This window comes from Thermobia domestica, chromosome 7 (assembly GCF_964235325.1).
Source record: "Thermobia domestica chromosome 7, izTheDome1.hap1.1, whole genome shotgun sequence".
Classification (NCBI taxonomy): Eukaryota; Metazoa; Arthropoda; class Insecta; order Zygentoma; family Lepismatidae; genus Thermobia; species Thermobia domestica.
The window spans coordinates 24,644,800-24,664,943 of record NC_137460.1 but is presented as its reverse complement, the minus strand read 5'-3'; the positions used below and the strand labels follow the sequence as shown (position 1 = coordinate 24,664,943).

The 20,144-nt window shown below is 37.7% G+C and overlaps 1 protein-coding gene and 1 long non-coding RNA gene across 2 annotated transcripts in view; one reads left to right on the top strand and one right to left on the bottom strand.

The window, feature by feature from the left end:
* LOC145688835 (dopamine beta-hydroxylase-like) overlaps positions 1-2,793 on the bottom strand; it is a 54,243-nt gene extending 51,450 nt beyond the window's left edge. The window contains exon 1 of the mRNA XM_081763004.1: positions 2,516-2,793. Within this exon, the coding sequence (XP_081619130.1) occupies positions 2,516-2,680 (165 nt within the window). The 5' untranslated portion in view covers positions 2,681-2,793. The remainder of the gene's footprint in view (positions 1-2,515) is intronic.
* The window catches only part of LOC145689922 (uncharacterized), a 268,690-nt gene that overhangs the window by 154,596 nt on the left and 93,950 nt on the right, over positions 1-20,144 (top strand). The window lies entirely within an intron of this gene.

The following is a 20,144-nucleotide window of genomic DNA, read 5'->3' as shown; positions in this document are numbered from 1 at the left end:
AGTTAATATTCAAACCGGAAGTGGCAGTGGATTTCTACTACTTCCGGTTTTAGTAGTGTATATCAAATAAATTCATGGAGCACTTAATTAATTGCAAAAAGCATTTCTCGCTATGTGTTGTTGTTTTTACTCTATAACAATCAAACTTAACACCGGAAGTTATTGATTTCTTCCACTTCCGGTTTAAATAGAGAATTAAGAGAAAAGACAATACATATTCTTAGAACGCTGGATCGAGTCCAAAAAAAAAAATCCATCTTGCTACCGGTATCGTTTTTGCTCTTTGTAGACCAATTTTAAAACCGGAGATTGGAAAATGAAATGAAATGTTCCACGCACACGGCGTTTGTCCGCCACAAAATTCACTTGGCGCGAGCTGGCATTCAATAAACGACCCCCATGTTCCAGAGGTGACCGCTCTACCACTGAGCCACCGCGGCCCACCAGAGATTGGTGTCGATTTCTATCACTTCCGGTTTTACGAGAGTTACGAATAGAAAATGAAATTTTTCAGTTTAACGTCGCACGATTAAGGCCTTTATGCTAAGGGAGACGCGATGATTAAAGCAAGTGAATGATGATGGAAGGAAGAATTGATGGTATGAAAAAGTAGGAGGAAACGGAAGTACCCCCGAGAAAACTCACGGGCACGGACACCACAAACTCAAGTGGCCGAGGATCAAACCAGGGACACCACGTACCAGAGGTAATCGCTCTATAACTGAGCCACCGTTTTCTCCCGAGTTAAGGAAGGAGAGTAAATGTATTGTTGAGACACTTAAGAGTCTTCATCCCGGCGAAATTAAAATACCGCTAATTTTACAGTAATCATGTAATATCTTCAAATAGATAAAAGATAATTGAAATATGGAACAAGAGCGCCCTAGACAATATTATTTTGCATGAGAAACCGTTATCACGACTAACTTATCTGCTTTCGATTTCGAGACATTTTGAAAATCGGGATTTATTTTCGCGTTTCTAAACAGCTGAAAACCGAAAGCCAATAGGTGACCTGTGATAACGGTACCTCACGCAAAATAATATTGTCTAGGGTGCTCTTGTTCCATATTTCAATTATCTTTTATCTATTTGAAGATATTACATGATTACTGTAAAATTAGCGGTATTTTAATTTCGCCGAGATGAAGACTCTTAATTGATTGGAGGAATCCGTTTCTATCTATGACCGTTTTTGCTGTATAGTGATCAACGTAAAAAAGGTGGCTGGATCCCTGGATCACGTCCATCAACGGACTTGATTCCGAAATTTTGACTTTCTTCATCCTAGCGAAAATTTGTGACAATTCATTAGGTATTCTTGAGGTTTTTTTTCTTGTCTCCTCGGACGAACACACGGACAGAGTCAGTATGTAACGGCGTTTTGATAAATCAAAACTCTTTTTAAAAAATAGCAGAAGAATTTTTTAAAAAATAATTGATATTCGAAGACGAAGTGGTTAAGTGATGGTCAAAATGCATGAAAACTACTCAGCTTTTGTCAACTGATCTGTCAATAATGGCAGAAGATCTACAGTGTGGTCCAAAACTGTGGAAACACCTAAATAAAATCCAAACCGTTCAAAATTGGGAAAAAAAAGAAAAAAGTGATAACAGACGAGGATCGTGGAAAAATTTCAGTTCAAAGGGTTCCCATTTAAAAAACTGCTCGCTATTTCAAGAGGGTGGATTTCAAAATCGCGGTCGATGGTGCCATATGTCTCAAAAGATTTCCCCTCTCATTTGTTATCATCACCCTTTTCCCCAATTCTGAATGGTTTGGATTTTATTTGGGAGTTTCCACACTTTTGGACCACCCTGTATAACAGTAGTAATCATCATCAAGATCATTTTATTAAAGTAGTCTGTAGTGTATATGATCAGTTCACAGAGAATATGTCAAATAATTTAACAATTTAGTTTACTTTCAGTAGCTTGTGCTCAGAACCGGATCTAGAAGATAGAAACGGGGAGGGGAGGAAGCCAGACTATGATAGCTATATCATGAATTTACTGTAAATTTTTTAAAAAAATGCTTAAATTATTTTTTCACTCAGAAAACTGGGGGGTCTAGGCCCCGGGCTAGATCCGCCACTGCTTGTGCTTCTCTTAATTATATTTTATACCCCCAGATTGAGTCCATTGAGCCAAATTAAACCATCTTGCACTACAGACCACGAAAGACTTTGCTCGATCAAGTGGCGCATGTTGCATTTTAATGATGCATGATCAACATCATTTACCAATATCACATTAACTCTGGCTATCGAGACATGTGACATCTATTAATTGAAATAGCTTCCCAATTGCCTCACGACACTGGATTAGGATTAAAGTACACCCTCCAACGGGAACCGAACACGGAACCACACGCGCTAAATATAGGCGTGTAATGGCTTGACTACACATTAACACGTTTATGGTAATTTGCTTCACAAATATATTAATATAGAATACAATTGAATACATAAAATTTGTATTGCATCATAAGAGTTTATTTTCTGTAACTTCCTACCTGCATATAAACTTTTCCTCTCCAGTCCACCCACAGGACACAAAGATCAGCGTTTGTGATCTCTCCATAGTCTGAAAACCCAACAGCAAACCATTGGTTGGTCGCCAAAGGAACATGTATTTCGAATTGAACCCGGTTCCTCGAGTAATCAAGTGTCCAATACATTTTCACTTCTCCTTTCGCGTCCAGTGGGACATCAAACACGGGATCCGCATCTGATGATGATGATGACCCCCCTACAAGAGGGAAGAAAGAGAGCACAGCAAACGCGAGAACTTTTGCCATGATTATGTGCAGCCGCTCGGCATTCCTTCTGCCTTTTATATCGAGGCGCGCAACACAGGCATCTCTCTGAAACCAATAATCGTCGAGTGAGAGAGCTTCGTGGATGCCCGAAGGAATGTGGCCTCTTCGCTCATTTACGCATTCCACATAGAACGACATAGCACACAAGACGATTATTAAAAGAGTCTGCGGGGAAAATTTCCATCAATTGTCAACTTTCGTCTTTCAAGGGGGACGGGTGGAGGGAATTTAACACCGAATAATATCCCATCCCACTTCCCTTCAGCATCTTTCTCAAGATCTAAAGATGCTATTTTTCCTGTTATTGATCTTCATATCAAAAGAAGTAGTTACCGTAGTGTTTTTGGACTCTAGGATATTTCGAAACGAACGGCAAGACTCCACCACGCCATCTTTCATCTTCGATTACTTATCGGTTTCAATTGAAACTACTTCAAAGTTAATATTTCCCAGTTATTGAGGGATATGGTCGGCCAGAAGGCTTTTTTTAATTTCATGATGTGTAATAAGTATATTACCTTCAGATTCTAACGGCTGGCTAAATGGTATTCCCTGCAGAAGAGCCATATGTAATAGAAATTTAATATATCTTAGCTTCAGAGGGGACTTCCCCCTTCCCCTTGGAAATTACTGGGAGAAATACTGATGGACTCGCCAACTACTGTTAATTATGCCTTTCTGTGCAGTTCACTAACTAACTAACTCTACGGCCTATGAAACCCGGAGGTTCAATGCCGTGCTCACAAAAGCTCTCCATTGACTTCTGTCTTTAGCCAACTGGATACAGTTTCTACTTTGTATTCCTATTTCTGCGAGATCCATCTTGACATTATCCTCCCATCTCCGCCTAGGTCTTCCAAGTGATCGTTTTATGATTGGAATTCCAGTTAAAACTTTAAAAGTGTTCGTACTTTCTTCTATTTTGGCTACATGACCTGTCCACCTGACCCTCCTAGACTTGATAACCCTAACAATGTTTGGTAAACCGTATAAATTATGTAGTTCTTCGTTATGAAGTTTCTGCTATTCTCCATTCCCGTTCCTTTAGGGTTGAGTTGAGTTGATTTTGACTTTAACGTCCCTTTTAGCAGCGAGGTTATATGAGACGGGACCTACTGATTAACGTGGAATCCGAACCACATGATGTCCCGCCGGGAATCGAACCCGGATCTCCTACGCCAAAGGCGCGTACACTAACCGCTTAGCCACGAAGGAGCTTACCATTCCTCTTGAGTCCGAATATTCTATGTAGTTCACTATTTCTCAAATTGAAGTTGCTTCCCTACTACGTCGAAAATTCTGATTCCCATCGAAAATTCAGGGCGTAGCAATAAATTTTCTTGGAAGTACATAAACGATTTCTTAAAAACCTGCTGAATATATAGTATATATACCCATCAACACTTAACAAAAGTACAAAACTATAGTTGTATTCATAGGTCTACTTTAATTCTACATTTTTTTTTTTTTTTTTTAACTTTTGAGCGATGAAAGGAGAGATATCAAACATAATTTTTTAATGGTTTTACGCATTTAACCCCTTCATACCGAAAAAGTTATTTTGGATAAGCTTATTTGTCCGTGTCGTATTATGTACACTTGTCTAGACCATACTGTTCAACACATCGCTACCAAATGTAAATTTAAGTCTTTTTTTTCATAAGATATCTATTTCTTAATGTGCTTATCCCCAAAAGTAAGGAAATTTTACTGGGAAGTGAAAATTAAAAATTGCGATTTTCTCAAAAATGACCCTAACAATTTTATTTATATTTCATAAATCAACATTTCATTAAGACCTCCTGGCGCGGATCCAAGGGGGATATAGCCCCCTTGACGCTCAGGTACACAGTGGATAAAATTAGCTTCAATCCTGCTTTACACTGGATAAAGCAGCAAACTATGGTTTAGCCGCTCCCTTGATCATATCCTGGATCCGCCACTGAAGACCTCTATAATATGGTATAATTCATTTTTTCTGAAAATATATCCAGGAAGGGTAGTTCAGTCTTCGGGCTAAGTTCTTTTCAGATCAATTTATCGAAAATGACTGGTGATCTTGCTCATTTTGTGATAAACGTTTTATTAACAAACTGTACAATATGGCGTAAGTCATTTCTACTGAAAACAAATCAAGGAGTATTTTAATCTCAAGAATAAGTTGTTTTTTTTAACAGAAGATTTTCTTTTAAAAAAAGAAGATTCAAACGATTTTGTTCATATCTAACAAATAAACAAATACTAATAACTGCAGCACGACATAATTTAAGAAATAGGAACTTTTGTATTCTACAGTAATTATAGTGCGTCCAGTAAGAGAACGTCTCTGACAGCTCGCAGTGACATTGCCACTACACTCGTGTCAAGGTTTTTTTCGGTGCAACTGTAGTGGCAATTTAATTAATGGTATAAGACAGAGTGATCGTGGTTGGTAACACTGGTATCAAAGTAGGGGCTGCACCGCATGTGGTAAGAAACGTCAGAGACCATCTCTTGTTGGCCGTGCTATAGTACACTTAGGATGACTAGATAGCTGAACATAACCTCATCCAATAGCGATGTTAGAACCTTCGTCTTACGAGGCAATGCTTTCTCATTGTTACCTGAAGGCATTGGCAGTATTTAATCAAAGTGACATCGGTTAAAAAAAAAAAAAGAGGGACACAGTTAGTGTTTAAAGCATTGGACTTAGGTCCACGTGGTCCCGGGTTCGATTCCCGGGGCCAGTGCTTCCAAATTTTGAGCGTCCGCCCAGCGTCGTGAGGCAAACTGGGGAATAAAAGATGTGACGGCCATTAGGAGGCCTTGGAAGTTTCTGATACGTCTGTTGGAGACAGGGCTGATCACGTGTTCGTCGCTGGGCTGGACATAGTTCATCCTGTCGCTAACAGATGGCGTTGGAGGGCCCAGAAAGGGCTGTTACACCAAGTGGGTAAAAAATACAATTTCATTGCTATAAGCTAAAGAAATAAAAGTTACCTCATGTGTGCACATTATACGGGAAATAGGAAACAAGACGAGCTATATCTATGTTATATAAATTATATATAACTGATATGACTTCCCTCAAAAACCGCCAGTGCTTGGAGGACGCTGTTGCTAGAAATCAGAAAAAATTATAACGAACGACAATGTTCAATAATACTAAATTAGTTAGATTACTGGTAAATGATAATTTATTATCTTTTCTTTTAAAAGAAAAGAGAATTATTTTGTATTTGTACAGAGATATGAATTGAAGAAATATAGGAGAAAATACAAGAAATCATAGGCGGAGAAAACATGAGTGCATACGTAATTGTAATATAAGGTTTTAATTGAGTTGTGGACAGTGTTCGAAGTGGGAAAAAAAAAAACAGAGGCAGTATGTTTTATTATGATTTTGATTCAACATACCTGTTATTTAAATATTGTCTTGATCACTGAAAAACCAGAGACGGTATGTCCTCATTACTGAAAAACCAGAGGCGGTATGGCATACCACCGCATACCGTCTCACTTCGACCACTGGTTGTGAATAATGAGAAGGATAATAAGGTAGTGTTGTAGGCAAATATGGTTTGGGCAAAATATATCAAAGAGGAGAAGACCTGATCAATTTCTGCAGGCAAAATTCACTCGAAATTGGGATCGCTTGATTCAATTGTCACAACAATATTCACTTTGGGTCATAATTTTTGCCGAGTTACCAAGGTCTGGGTCTCACTTTAAGACTCGGTTTGTTCGGTGATACAGACAGATCGGATGACCGTAAGCAGACGAAATCACATCAGCACTACCATCTTATTGGTGATTTTTTTTTTTAAATAGTGGATTAGTAATGTCCACTAATTGAGCTCGAATACTGATTTCTTCGATTCCCGACGGGACAATATTCGTTAATGAGGACACAATGACTTGAACACTTCAAATATAATTTAATGTTTATTCATCTTCTCACTAACGAGTGGTTTTGAGCACAGACTATACATGAAAATTTAATAGAATACTGTGTGGGCTCAGCTGTATCGCTTTTATTATACAGCACAAAATCTACTCGTACAACCTCGTTTGCTTAGACTTTGATATCCGTCGCAAGTTTTGCTTTCTGTAATTGAAGGGTCCTTTGCAATAACAAGGTAAGTGAAAAATGGAGGTTTTGAGTTACAAAGCTTATAAAGTGCAATGTGCTAATTAACAGGAGTAAATTTGTGTGTATATGACTTTGGAAGAAAGTGGTGTAGCACCTGGCCTGTGCTTTGGAGCATAAACTGGCGAATACCGAGAATGCGTAATAATAAAAAACGAAGGTGGAAAGGTGAGCTATTGAATAACCTAAATTAATGGTAAAAAGCAAAGAAGGACAGTAGGAACACACAACGACTTGTGTAACACATAACGACAACGTTTATGTATTGCAATACACGAGGATACAAAATATCAATAATCTGAGCGTTGTAGGCAACAGAATCCAGATACTGCACTGTCCTGAGGCTTGTTTCAAACTCCAAATCTGACACGTCCAATTCAGATTCAGAATCCGGGAGCCCAAAAAGCAGTGTTCAGCACGTTCTTGTAAAACTGCTGCTTGGCAAGAGTAACAAATCGTAGTAGAGCTTCTACATCCTGCTTCTTTGAATTGTTGATTCCCGATTTGGCTGATTTCTTGAGGAAGAACAAAATGGTGTCAAGTGGTGGTACCTGCACGGAACAAACTTTTCTCCTACAGCACTATACTTTTCCGAAACTGACACAGATCCATATGGGGGGGAGGGAGTTCGCCCTTCCTCCTTGCCCGATTTACTAGTAAATCCGAAAACCGGATTCGGACTAGATATCTGAATCACAAATCATGACTTTTGATGTTCAAATCCAACATCTGAAATCCGGTTTTAAATCTAAATCCGGATATACGGAATTTGAATTTTTCAAAATCCAATTATTCCAATATTCAGATTTTTGACATCACTGTTTGAATTTCCATATTAACATCGAGGGAAGAAATAAAATACTGCATTTCTTTGCCAGAGTTCATGATTTATCTTTCTCTTTCATTACTTCCGCTTCTGTCATTCTGATTCGACTGCTTCGATTTTGTCCATTTAGAAACAAAATGGTCAATCATGTCTCCGTACCAGTGCTTTCAATTGAACCAATCCTTGAAAATAAAGTTACAGACACGTCGTGTCGCCTCCCCGCATCTACTAGTGTTTCGTCACTAGCCGCAAACAGCGGCGCCCTCTGTTATCTGCATCGGAAACAGCAACTCGATGCAAACGAATTGTTTTCTTCACATCAGACGCTTCGAATATGCGCTAGAGGTGACGGAAAAGGATCCATAATCCTTCTTTATCTATGTTTTACCAGGAATTGAGGTAACTTGACTTACCTTGTTATTGCAGAGGACCCTTCAATTCTTGCGCCTTTATACTTTGATAGATGTTGTAGTTATTTTTCAGTGCAATGCTTTTACACAAGAGATGTACATAAGAGAAAAGGGAAATTATAGATTTAGTTTGAGCTAGAGGGAGAAGAGAATTATGGTGATTAGATGATGATTAGTCGAGTCAAGGTTTTCTGTGTGTTTAAAGAAATTTCGTTCTCTCTGGTCACACCAGGTCTTTCTGTACATGAATCTGTTTGAGCCACCGCATTCGTTCTGATTGGTTCTGAGTCATGGCTCATGGACTTCATGACCCTTTCCTTCAATACAACACAACAAAATATACACCGAAATCTAGAAGAGATAGTGAAGAAGAGTCTTCATAAGAAAGACATTATTTCAATAGGAGTTAAGGTTATATACTGTATGTAGTGGCGCTCGTAGTGGTATCTGAAAAAAAAAAAACTAGTACGGTGTTAGAAAAGAAACAGCTGTGGAAAAATATGAGATGAAAACAAAGGTATGAAAGATAGCAAGCAACCGTGAGCGAAACAAAGCAGCCCGTACCAAATATAGAAGTAGGAGAGAAGGCGATAGGGCAGGTGACTAATTGAGGTAGTGTTAGTGAACACATGAAGTGTGAAGATGTAAAATAAGATACCGAAAAGAAGTATTTAGAAAAAAATGTTTCTTGTAGGTTTTTGAATAGGAAAAAAAAAAATACGAAAAAGATTGATGAAAAGTTTCATGTCAAATATTATACTGTACAAGAGAAGAAAAATGAATACTAGACAAAAGCGATGAAAAATACTTACAGGCTTTCTAAATGTTGATTTGGAGAAGAATTGAGAATGGAGAAAATTAATTGGATTGAATGCAGTGGCGGCTTTAGCAGATAGGTCGGGTAGGCACGGGTCTACCCAAAAATTTTGAAAAAATATATAAATGCTAAAAGATACAACAAAGAGTAAATATATTTTCCACTATTTATATTAATAGTAGATAATTATTTAACAAATAACACCAACCACTACTGTAAAAGTAATTTCCTACTGTCATTAATCAATCAGATGTGTATATGTATCCATAAGCCAGGGAGTGGGCCTACCCAAAATTAAAATCCTAAAGCCGCCCCTGATTGAATGGAATACTAATGAGAAAGTCATAGGAATAGTAGAGGTGAAAAGAACGATCATGTAGATCTACATGTAATTACGGAGCGAAAGATAAGTTAGTTGGGACATAGGTTGAGAAAGAATTGTATTGTAGGGACGTGTTAGAAGGTGCTGGGAAGGAAAAGATGAAGGAAGCGAAAGAGAGACATCATTTCTCGCTGTCAGTCTCCTCTTATTGACCCGTACACAAGCAACATAATTATCCGTAAGACTTGACCAGTGTATTAAAACGGATGAGAAACTTGGACGAAAGGAATGAATATCTGAAGTTCACTCAAATAAGTAAATTTTATAAAAGGAAGAAAGAAAGTAAGTTGTAATAATTCGTTCTTACCTTTGCTAAATTTATGAATTACTTTTCTTCCTTTTTGCTGTCTCCAAACTTTTTCTTTCTCATTCGGATTGGAGACAAATTATTAAGAGGTCCCATCACGGCGAAATTAAAATTCCGCTAATTTTACAGTAATTATGTGTTATCTTCAAATAGATAAAAAGATAATCGAAAAGGGGAACAAGAGCTCGCTAGACAATATTATTTTACATGAGATACCGTTATCACGACTCATTTACCTGCTTTTGGTTTCCAGCTATTTAGAAAATGGGCATTTATTTTCGTGTTTCTAAACAGCTGTAAATGGAAAGCTACTAGGTGATTCGTGATAACGGTATCTCATGCAAAACAATATTATCTAGCTCGCTCTTGTTCCACATTTTGATTATCTTTTTATCTATTTGAAGATATCACATAATTACTGTAAAATTGGCGGTATTTTAATTTCGAAGTGATTAGACATCTTTAAGGGATTCAAACATTACGTTATTTCTTCTCTGCCATAAAAAAAAAAAAAATGTTAGAACCAGATTGTTTTTAGTATGTGGAAAGCAGCGGTTTAGGTGAAATAAAAGATCAAATCTTTAGGGTAAAAGGCTACATAAATAATTTTTCTGCTAAATAAATATAGTTATATTAGGAAAGCTCATAAATATATATCAAGTAACGAAGATTTTTCTTGAGGGGGTCCAAACCCGGTGAACCTCCCGCTGGGTACGCCCCTATTCACTCATTAACAGATTAGCGAAACTATTAGGCGTAGAACTTTAATCTTTTAATAGTTGTTTTCCTTGAGTCCTAGATTTTAGATATATATTTTTTTGTGAAGTTCGACCTCTAGATATGGGGAGATACGGGGCTTTTAAGTTGTTTTCTTTTTAACATTCTCTACAGGGGCGGATCCAGGATGGACTTCTGGGGGAGAGCGGTGGGTTGTAATACTGCTACTTGTAAGAGCTCCAAACTCTGGGATGGGTTTTTATTTATATATAAAATAAGAAATTTTCCTCTTCTGGGGGCTGGGGGCGATTACCCTTCCCCCCTGGATCCGGTCCTGATTCTCCAGATCTTTGAGACTGGATGCCGTTTTGTTCGTGCTGCAAATCATTATCAGTTCTTTTATAGAGTTGGCATAAATTTTGTGTAGTTTTCTATCTTGAAATAAATTGATATATTCGTTTAAAGCTCCTTTACTTGTTACAAGTGATCAAACTTCTCTTTTGTTCATTTGATATTCCTAAACATTTTGAACAATCTTTAGTGAAATTCGGGAAATTGTACCACTGACAAAAGCAGAATAGACGTGGTGTGCAGAGCTGTAGCTATGGGGAAAGTCGTCCCGGGCGCTGACGTAAGAGGTCACCGAACAAGTAAGAAGAAAGGAAAAGTGTTGGAAATGAATAAACGAGGCGTCGCCCCGAAAAAGTATTGGCGCACTATTAAATCAATATTGTCGATTTGCAAAGAAATAGAATTGTTAAAAATGTTCTTGCTCGCTTAGCTTGCAACCCAAACGTTTCCATAAGTCACAACAAGTTTATAGTTATTACTTTAAAAACAGATATGATTTGTTAATGATGATGTGATATACAAGGTGCCAAATAATGACTTACAGTGTAAGTAAAAGAGTTTTCAAAATCAGAAACGGTCATAAGTATGAAATACCTGTTCAGCTTTTTGATGGTGATGAGTTTGCTGAATTAATCACGCTTTTCTACCCAATCGAATTAATCACGACAATGAGAATGAAGGTATGAAAATGAGAGGAGTGAAGACACACACAAACTGTTGTTTGTGCGGGAATATTGAAAATAAACTGAAGGAATAGTAACATTTTCCAACTTCAAGCAGTTGTAGAATACGGGTAGTTCTGACCCAAGCAGCAGGGTCAGAGCTCAATGAATTTCGTCTTTTTCAAAGACTGATCACTTCCAGTGTTTTTTAATTTTTTTTAATTGACATATCAAATGCTTTCAATTTGAATGAATTTATTGGGATCATTTCTCCACAACTACCACAACTACTTGGCTATATAATATGTGTGTGTATAAGTGTATTTTTAATATGTTACTTAATAATAAGTAACCTTAAATTCAGAACTTTCATTCATTAAGAAATTACGTAATTTCTATTATTTCAAACATATGCAGTGGCTAGACTATATTTTGGATTTTAAATACAAGCATTAAACATATTCTTCACCTCGATCGATCAATATTGAGAAATTCGCAAAGAAGTCTTCTTCTGAATTTCAGTTACATTTCACAAAATATTTTTTATCGTAAAAAGAATTGAAATTAAAATGCTATTTATGTGGTCGCATATAGAATAAATTTACAAAAGTTTACAATTATTACTGGAAATTATTGCTGTCACGCAGTTCGAACATTTTAGAAGCACATACTTTGTAATTTATTGAAATTTCATTTCTTATCGATAATATGAAATGTTCTAAAAAGTTGTAAAATTCCATAATTATTCTGCAAGTGGATTTGTATACAACAAAAAGTAGTTTTGAAAAGTTTCACAAAAAGTTCAAAATAAGCCTCTCGAAAATAGTTGTTATTTATAAAAGAATACATAATGATCGCTTTTAGCTGTTGCAATGATCGTTCGATAAAAATTCAGCGAATCGTAATAACAAAAGCTGTTTCTCTTATATGTAAAAAAAAGAAACAAAGAAAAGAAAAGAAAAGAAAAAGAAAAAAGAAAAGAAAAAAGAAAAAGAAAAAAGAAAAAGAAAAAAAGAAAAAGCTTGGTAAGGTTAGTGTAGGGAGCGCTAAATTCTCCTTTGCCCCGGGCGCGAAAATCTCTAGCTACGTCTCTGGAGGCGTACAAAATTAAAACAGACAGACAGAAGAGGCGTGTGGTGGCAGGTAGAGCATTGGACACAGAAGCATTTGATACAAGAGCGTATACAAGAGAACAGGCAGATTGCGGAGATTAATAAGAGAATAATAAGAGTTGATATTAATAAAACAGAACAAGGCAATAACTGGTTAGTAAAACCTTTTTACTATGTATAGTATGTAAATTTGACAAATTTAAGAGTTTTTTCTGTAAAGGTAACCAAGAAAGTTCTGTCGCTTTTTCAAACACAACCTTTGAACATCGATATGTCACCTAACACGTACCTAGAAGATCAAAAATAGTCCTCAGCAGCATCAACGACCTTCTGCCAACGTTCTGGAAGGCTATGGATTCCATCGCGGAAGAACTTGGTGAGCCGTGAAGCGAAGGTATCAAGTGCATTTTGCACCTTAACTAGGATTTGAACTGGCGTCCTTTAAGGTGATTGTCCAAGGAATGAAATAGGTGATAATCGGATGGTGCAATGTCCGCGGAGTATGGCGGATACAGTAATGTTTCCCATCCAAGGCATAGAATGTGTCCCCGGTCATCCTAGCCATTTGGGGCTTAGCGTTGTTCTGTAACAGTAGGACCCCTTTGAGATTCAGAAGTTCTGGCTCCATTGGATTGATGCTCTGACCAGCTGGTAGCAGTTCCCTATGCACGATGCCGCGAGCAGCCCATCAAACCCACAGGAAGACCTTCGTCTGGTACAGTACTGGTTTCGGCTGCTTTGGAATCGGTTCATGGGATTCTAACCAATGATGACGGCGCCGTGGAGCTTCGTACTGGACCCACTTCTCATTACCTGTCAACACCCTGTCTAGGTAGAAATGGCTCCTTCTTCAGACGAGACAGCAAAGAAACACAGGTGTTTGATCGCGTTGACTTCTGGCCCGGAGTCAAATCATGTGGTTCCCATCGACGTAACTTGTAGTGCTTCCGAAGTTGATGGAGGTGCTGTCGAATGTTTTTTCCACTCACACTGAATTGTAGTCCCAGTTCCTCACATGTTTGGCCATTGTTTGTCTCAATTGCTGCCCAAAGATCTTAATTTTATACGGTGCATGTGTTGGTCTTCCGGTACGTGGCGCATCTTCGAGTGTTTCGTCACCGTCATTAAATCTGTTAAACCATCGCTGCATTGTCCGCGTACTCACGACACTCTTACCAAAGGCCTGGCATATCTTCCGCCCCCTGCAGCGGCTTTGACCCCAGTCTCTATTCGTACAGCATACACACCCTTATAACGGTCTGTGGAGATCCCATGTTCACTCTGTCCTTATGCAAGTTTACGGTGTAACTGAACTGCCACAACCAGGTAGTATTTTGGATATACCCACAGTAACAACTGAACTTCATCTTATCTCCATTCGCATTCAACTCAGGGTGTGAGGGTTAATTGAACACAGACCTCCACAAAAAGAGAGAAAACTTTCTTGGTTACCTTTATAATAGTAAAATGTCAAAGGAAGTAGATTTTGATACCAGAGTGAGTATATTGTCTAACCGCGTCTGCTTTGTGTGTGAATAGACCTTTCGCTTTGAAACATCATATTAACATAGAGGACAACAATAGCTTATTTCAGTTCTGTTTTGCAGTAAGACTTTCTATTTACAGGGCTTTTCGAGTAGAAAGAACTGAACAAATGTGTGTTTTGGGAATGGAATCAGAGTATGCTTCTGGGGATGTTGTTCAATAGGAGGAAAGCTACAATGGATGAGTGAAGCATTTCGTCACTTCCGCTGTGAACCCAAGTGCAAGATTCCAAAAGTCACATTTCTACAGTAGATTCAAACAATACTTCTACTGGGTGAAAGCATAGACCAGGCCTTTTTCACCTTATTTTTAATCCCGTGGTTGTTTCTTTCGGAAAGTTAAACAAAAATTGCAATTATTCCTTTCTTAATAATATTTAAAAGTCAAAGCATTACGTAAGCATTGTGTTACTTATGTAGCTCACAGGGCCGCAACTGTGGGGGAGAAAGCGTGGCACGTGCCCCCGGGTGCGTGGTTGCAGGGACACCTAAAAGGGACGTGATATATTAGTATTTTTCCTAACGGTATTTAATACTTTTCATTAGAGTGCGAAATCATGAAATCGAAGAGGGAGGAAACTGGAACACTGAGGAGAAACTGCACACTTTTAGACTTCAAAGTTTCGATATAGAAAATTCACGTATTTGGGCATCCATAAGTAGTAAATTATACAAAATTAGGTATCACGAGTATACTGCTGGCCACTTGGCAATTTTTATCAAGACTTGGCAACTTTTTTTATCGACTTGGCATTTTTTTTTTTTATCAAGACTTGGCAATTTCAAGTTTCATTACCCCCGGCAATCTTGTAATGCTCGCTACGCCGCTGAGTAAGCTGTGCAATTTTTTTCGGTTTTTCTGCTGATACCAAACTATCAGGCATTCTGTCTCTTATTACCCCGTCTTTCCCTATTATTACTACTGTATTATTATTACTATTATTATTATTATTATTATTATTATTATTATTATTATTATTATTATTATTATTATTATTGCAAAAGTTTATTTTCTTCTATTTTCAAAAACCTACGCATCAGACTACCCTCAAACACGTTATTTTATTTAGCTTGATGTAATCTATCAAAACTGATATACAAATCTCATTTTTGGACAACATTTTAATTGAACAAGAATTAAAATTATTTAAGCTATATTTCAATAATCTTACTTTATACTTATATTGCTAGTGATATAATGTAGAAGTTATCACCATTATCATTATAGGTATTGTGCCATTATTGGCAGGTCACTTGCTGCAACTGAGAAGCTTCTAAGTTCCATGGTCTTCCGCTAACCTCTTTGTTTGCCTGTATGTACGATTTTTTGGTTTTAATATCGTCCATTAATTGAAGTCTCCTTCTCCCCCTCCCTCTCTTTCCTCCCATCATATCTCCTAGCACGTCTCTCATGATACAGTTCCTTCTTAGGCAATGTCCCAACCAGTTTCTCTTCCTCTTCTTAATAATATTTAAAACTGTTCTTTTTCGCCCACTCCATTTCTAACACACTCTCATTTGTTTTCCGTTCGACCCAGCTAATTCTCTCCATTCTTTTCCACATCCACGTTTCGAAAGCTTCCAGCCGTTTTTCATCATTTTCGCGTAATGTTCATGTTTCTGACCCATACAGCACAATACTTCACACGAATCATTTTTATAAGTCTTTTTCTTAACTCTTCAAATCAAGGCCCCAAAAACTAGTATTTTCTTCCTCCTAAAGACTTGTTTCCCCATTCCTATCCTTGTTTTTATTTCACATTCACACTTCATATCATCACTAATAGTACTACCCAGTTATCAAAAACTAGTCACCTGTTCCATTTTCTCGCCTTCTACTTTTATATATGACATCGACCCATTCGTTTCAATCATGGCTTAGGAGGCTATATTTCAGAATCACTTTCACCTCAATGTTACTCGTACAGCATCAAATTTTGGATCTACAAATAAATTCACTTTCTCCATTTCTCTAACACTACGCATGAGTATTTACACTCACATTGTTCAGGTTAGTAAGAGCTATCGATTGGTGCTATATGCCTTATCTTTGGACATCCCCCCCCCATTAATTTATAATTCATGAATACTTTCAGTAAATTTCAATCTTTCAGGTTACGGTCCGTTCAATAGACTAAAATTAAATGTTCCATCCTCGTATATAAAGGAAACTAAGGAATGTAAATAGAGCATGCCTATCTTTAATACTGGCATTCAGTTGAGGAAAAAGAAAACTTCCAGGAATTTTCCTTTCACAAGTCGTGAAATACTGTTTGTTTAATAATAACCTTACAGTTTATTGTATTTATGGAGCCGCGTGGTGATGAAGTTAACCCTAATTCCACATCCGCCATACTCACCTGACTTCGCAATATTACACCGCTTCCCCCCCTTTTTTTTCGAATCCGATGACTTCCGGATTGAGCGGTTGCTTTTCGATTGATAACTCCCATTCTGTGGCGCAGCATGGTTTTCCTGCTCACGTGACTCCCATAATATCATATGTCTTATAGAGCTATATTAGAAGTATCTTAATGGTACATTATATACGTATAGAAAATATTGAAACAGTATGTAAAGACAACGAAGCATAATTCCCTTCTATTTCTAAAAGGAAAAATCTTGAACTCTCAAAGCCAACGTAACTTTTTTTGTTTCTTGCAGACATAATGGGCCTTATACTATGCAGAGTCGTTCTGACTCGTGATTAGTGCCATACTAAAGACTTCGACTAACATATGTTCCCTGCAGTAGTCAGGCCTTTAGTATGACCTTAATCGTACGTCAAAATGACTGCATAAGGTCCGATATGTTTACCCCGATTCCTCCCCAAGCAATGCTGGAATAGTATCTTAACCTTTTTAGCCCTGGCAGTAAACAAGGGCGCCGATCCTGGGGGGCCCGGCTCCCACAAAGCTCACGTGGGCCTCTCATTGTATTTGTGAATATACAATATTTGGCATAATTTGAATGCAGTTTTTCTTAAAATCCTCATCTATATGCCGTCTGCATCTGAATGCCCTCCCCCCCCCCAAATTTACAGAAAAATTAGCGCCCTTGGCGGTAACATATGTGTACATCATATTTTAAGATTAATATAATCACTCTAGAGAATTCAAAATGGCTGGGTTTTCGTGTCAGTATTCTTTGAACATGTCTAAATCGCTTTCCGCTATTTCTCTGGTGTTTTCATCCGTTATCAGGAAGCTAAGCACATTTCTTGTAGAGTACTTGAGGGGCTATCACAATGGACGAAGCTCAGCGACGTAGACTGTTTTATTTTTGGCGAAACAACTATTTGCAATAAATCCTCCTTCTGCTTTAGTGATGTATCTTGAGTTTCTAAACTATGTAGATCACTATGATCTTTTGGATTAATGCAATTTTGTATTTTACATCGTATTTCAACCCGGGTGCACACAAAAATTGCACGTCCATAATTCTCTCAATATGACATCTGCAAACAAAGTGACGGTTTTATTTTATTTGTTAAGTAAAATAAAGAATAATAGGACAAAATAAAAATAAAATCGGTGAGTAAACAAAAAAAAAAAAAAAAAAAAAAATCGGGGCTGAAAGGGTTAAAATTTACAAAGTCCTGAGAGACCTCTTTCGAAGCAATTATTTCCATATTTCATTCTTAGAACAAATAAATTAGTGGTTTTGTGCACAGTAGAAGAGATCGAAGAATTATTAGATTTTAGTTTCTCACAATCGTTCTGGGTTGAATACTCTTCCTTTTATACAGTGCCAGTGAAAATGAAAGACGCAATTTTAGATATTTATTCTGTGAGATCTAATAAATGTATACCCTATGTTATTGTGAGACATGTGCATAGACAGGTAAACTGTTCAAAGTTTCTTCGAATGTACCACAACTGTTCCATGTGAGTACCCAAGGGCGCCGAACCTGGGGGGACCGAGGCCCCCCCAACGCTCATGTGGCCCTCCGTGTTGTATTTATGAATATACAATATTTTGCATGCAATTTGTCTTAAAAATCTTCATATGCCCCCCCCCCCAAATTTACAAAGAAATCGGCGCTCTTGTGAGTACCTCGCGTTACACGTCATACATCAAGCCGATAGTGTAGGTATCTCCTGACAAACGTTTTTGTAGTATTTTATAGTCAATAACAAGCCAGTCGATTTCTTTTTACATATGCAGCCCGAATCTCTGAAATCTTCATATGTATACCACTTACGAATGGTCTTCCCCGTAGATGAGTCTCTCCGATATTTGGCATACGGAAATGCTGTTGAACACTAATCACACACTTATTTACATGATAATCAAGCACACAGAAACATCTCTGTTCTCCAGTCAACGCCATTAACTGCTCGCTGCTGACTCCTAGCGGTAAAAAGTGGAAACTAAACTTTGAAAGTTAACATTTCAAAGCGCAAGTCTCTCAATAACATACGTATTATATTTCACAGAATAAATTTCTGAAATTGGATCCATGATTTTGAATTGCCCTCTATTTATTATCTATAGAGTTACTAACAGAAGTGTTCGTTCGCACTGCCTTTGACTAGGCCAGAGACAGGCAACAAAAGTGGGCATTGCTTGGTTGCCTTTACACAAACACATTTGAAACAATTATGTTTTAGAGGTTATAAATTTTAACTTCCATCTCAATGTTTTAATTTATTATTTTTCGATTTAGTATTGCTCATTTTACCTTTCAGTGTTGGAATTTTCGAAAACTGAAATACGAGTCCCTTCATTTTTTTTTTTTTAAATAAAGAGTTTATATACCTTCAACTTAAGTAAGTGCTCAAATTGAACATACCTGGTTCGATTCCCGCTTTCCCGATAGAAAAAGCCTTGAATTTGAATGTTTTTTAGTGGTTCAGATTCTTTCTTAAATTGTAGGCTCTACTCTTATATAGCCACAACGCTGAAAAGTTATACTAAACTCTAATCCAACTACCCCAGCCCCCGCCAAGTGAACTTTGTGGTGGACAAACACCGTGCTCGTGGGTTTTCTCGGGGTTCTCCCGTTTCCTCCCACTTTCTTCATTCCACCATTTCACTCATCTCTCATCATCATCGTCTCCTTTAGCCTAACCGGCATAACCGTGGGACGTAAAACTCAAATATTTCATTTCATTTCATTCTAATCCAACTAATTGATTACATATACATTATCTGAATAAATAACCGAAATTTTTAATATTAAGAAAATTGCCTCCCTTTTCTTCTTTTAGGGGCACAATTTACGAAAATTCTGAAACACTTTTCAAGTATTTCCAACGAGAAACAGTATCATAAGGTTTGTCATTGGAGGACAGATAAGGTTGGTATTGAAAAACTTGTGTTTCGTTATGATTGTCTCAATAATATTGGTGATTATGTAGAAAGGTAGTGTTAGGTTTAGTATTGTTGTGAGGTTTCGTTTTGATATCTCTTTTGTTTGTTGAGATACCCAATTCCTGTTTACTTTCTGAACGGCCCTCGTAGAAATTGTTTTCATATGAATATAAACTTTACCCACTAGCCTTCCAGACCAAAATTTACATTTGAGCTCAATTGGTAGCCTTCTCGCCTTTTCAGTAAAAAATCTGGATTCTATTCCCGGTGGAAACTAATATGGTTTCAGCAAGTTGTACCGGTTCTCGGAGAACCGGTTTTCAGAACCGTTCCGGACCTGGATCCGAAGAACCGGTTCCGGAACCGGATCTGTTCAGACCTGAAAACCGGTTCCATGAGGAACCGGTTCTGGCCATCCCTAGTTGTAAGTTTACATCATACATGATGATAGCAGTTCTCAGCAAGTTTGGTGGAACTTCCTTTAAAAAAAAAAAAAAAAGAAAGAAAAGAAAGAAAAAAAGAAAATCGTAAAGAGACACATGCAATACATATGATCTAAATCAGGGATGCAAATAACCATTCGTGGGGGCCGCGGTAGCTCAGTGGTAGAGCGTTCACCTCAGGTGCTTAGGGTCCCGGGTTCGATCCCAGCCCCTCCCCCGCCAAGTGAACTTCGTGGTGGACAAACCGTGTGCATGGGTTTTCTCGGGGTTCTCCCGTTTCCTCCCACTTAATTCATTCCACCATTTC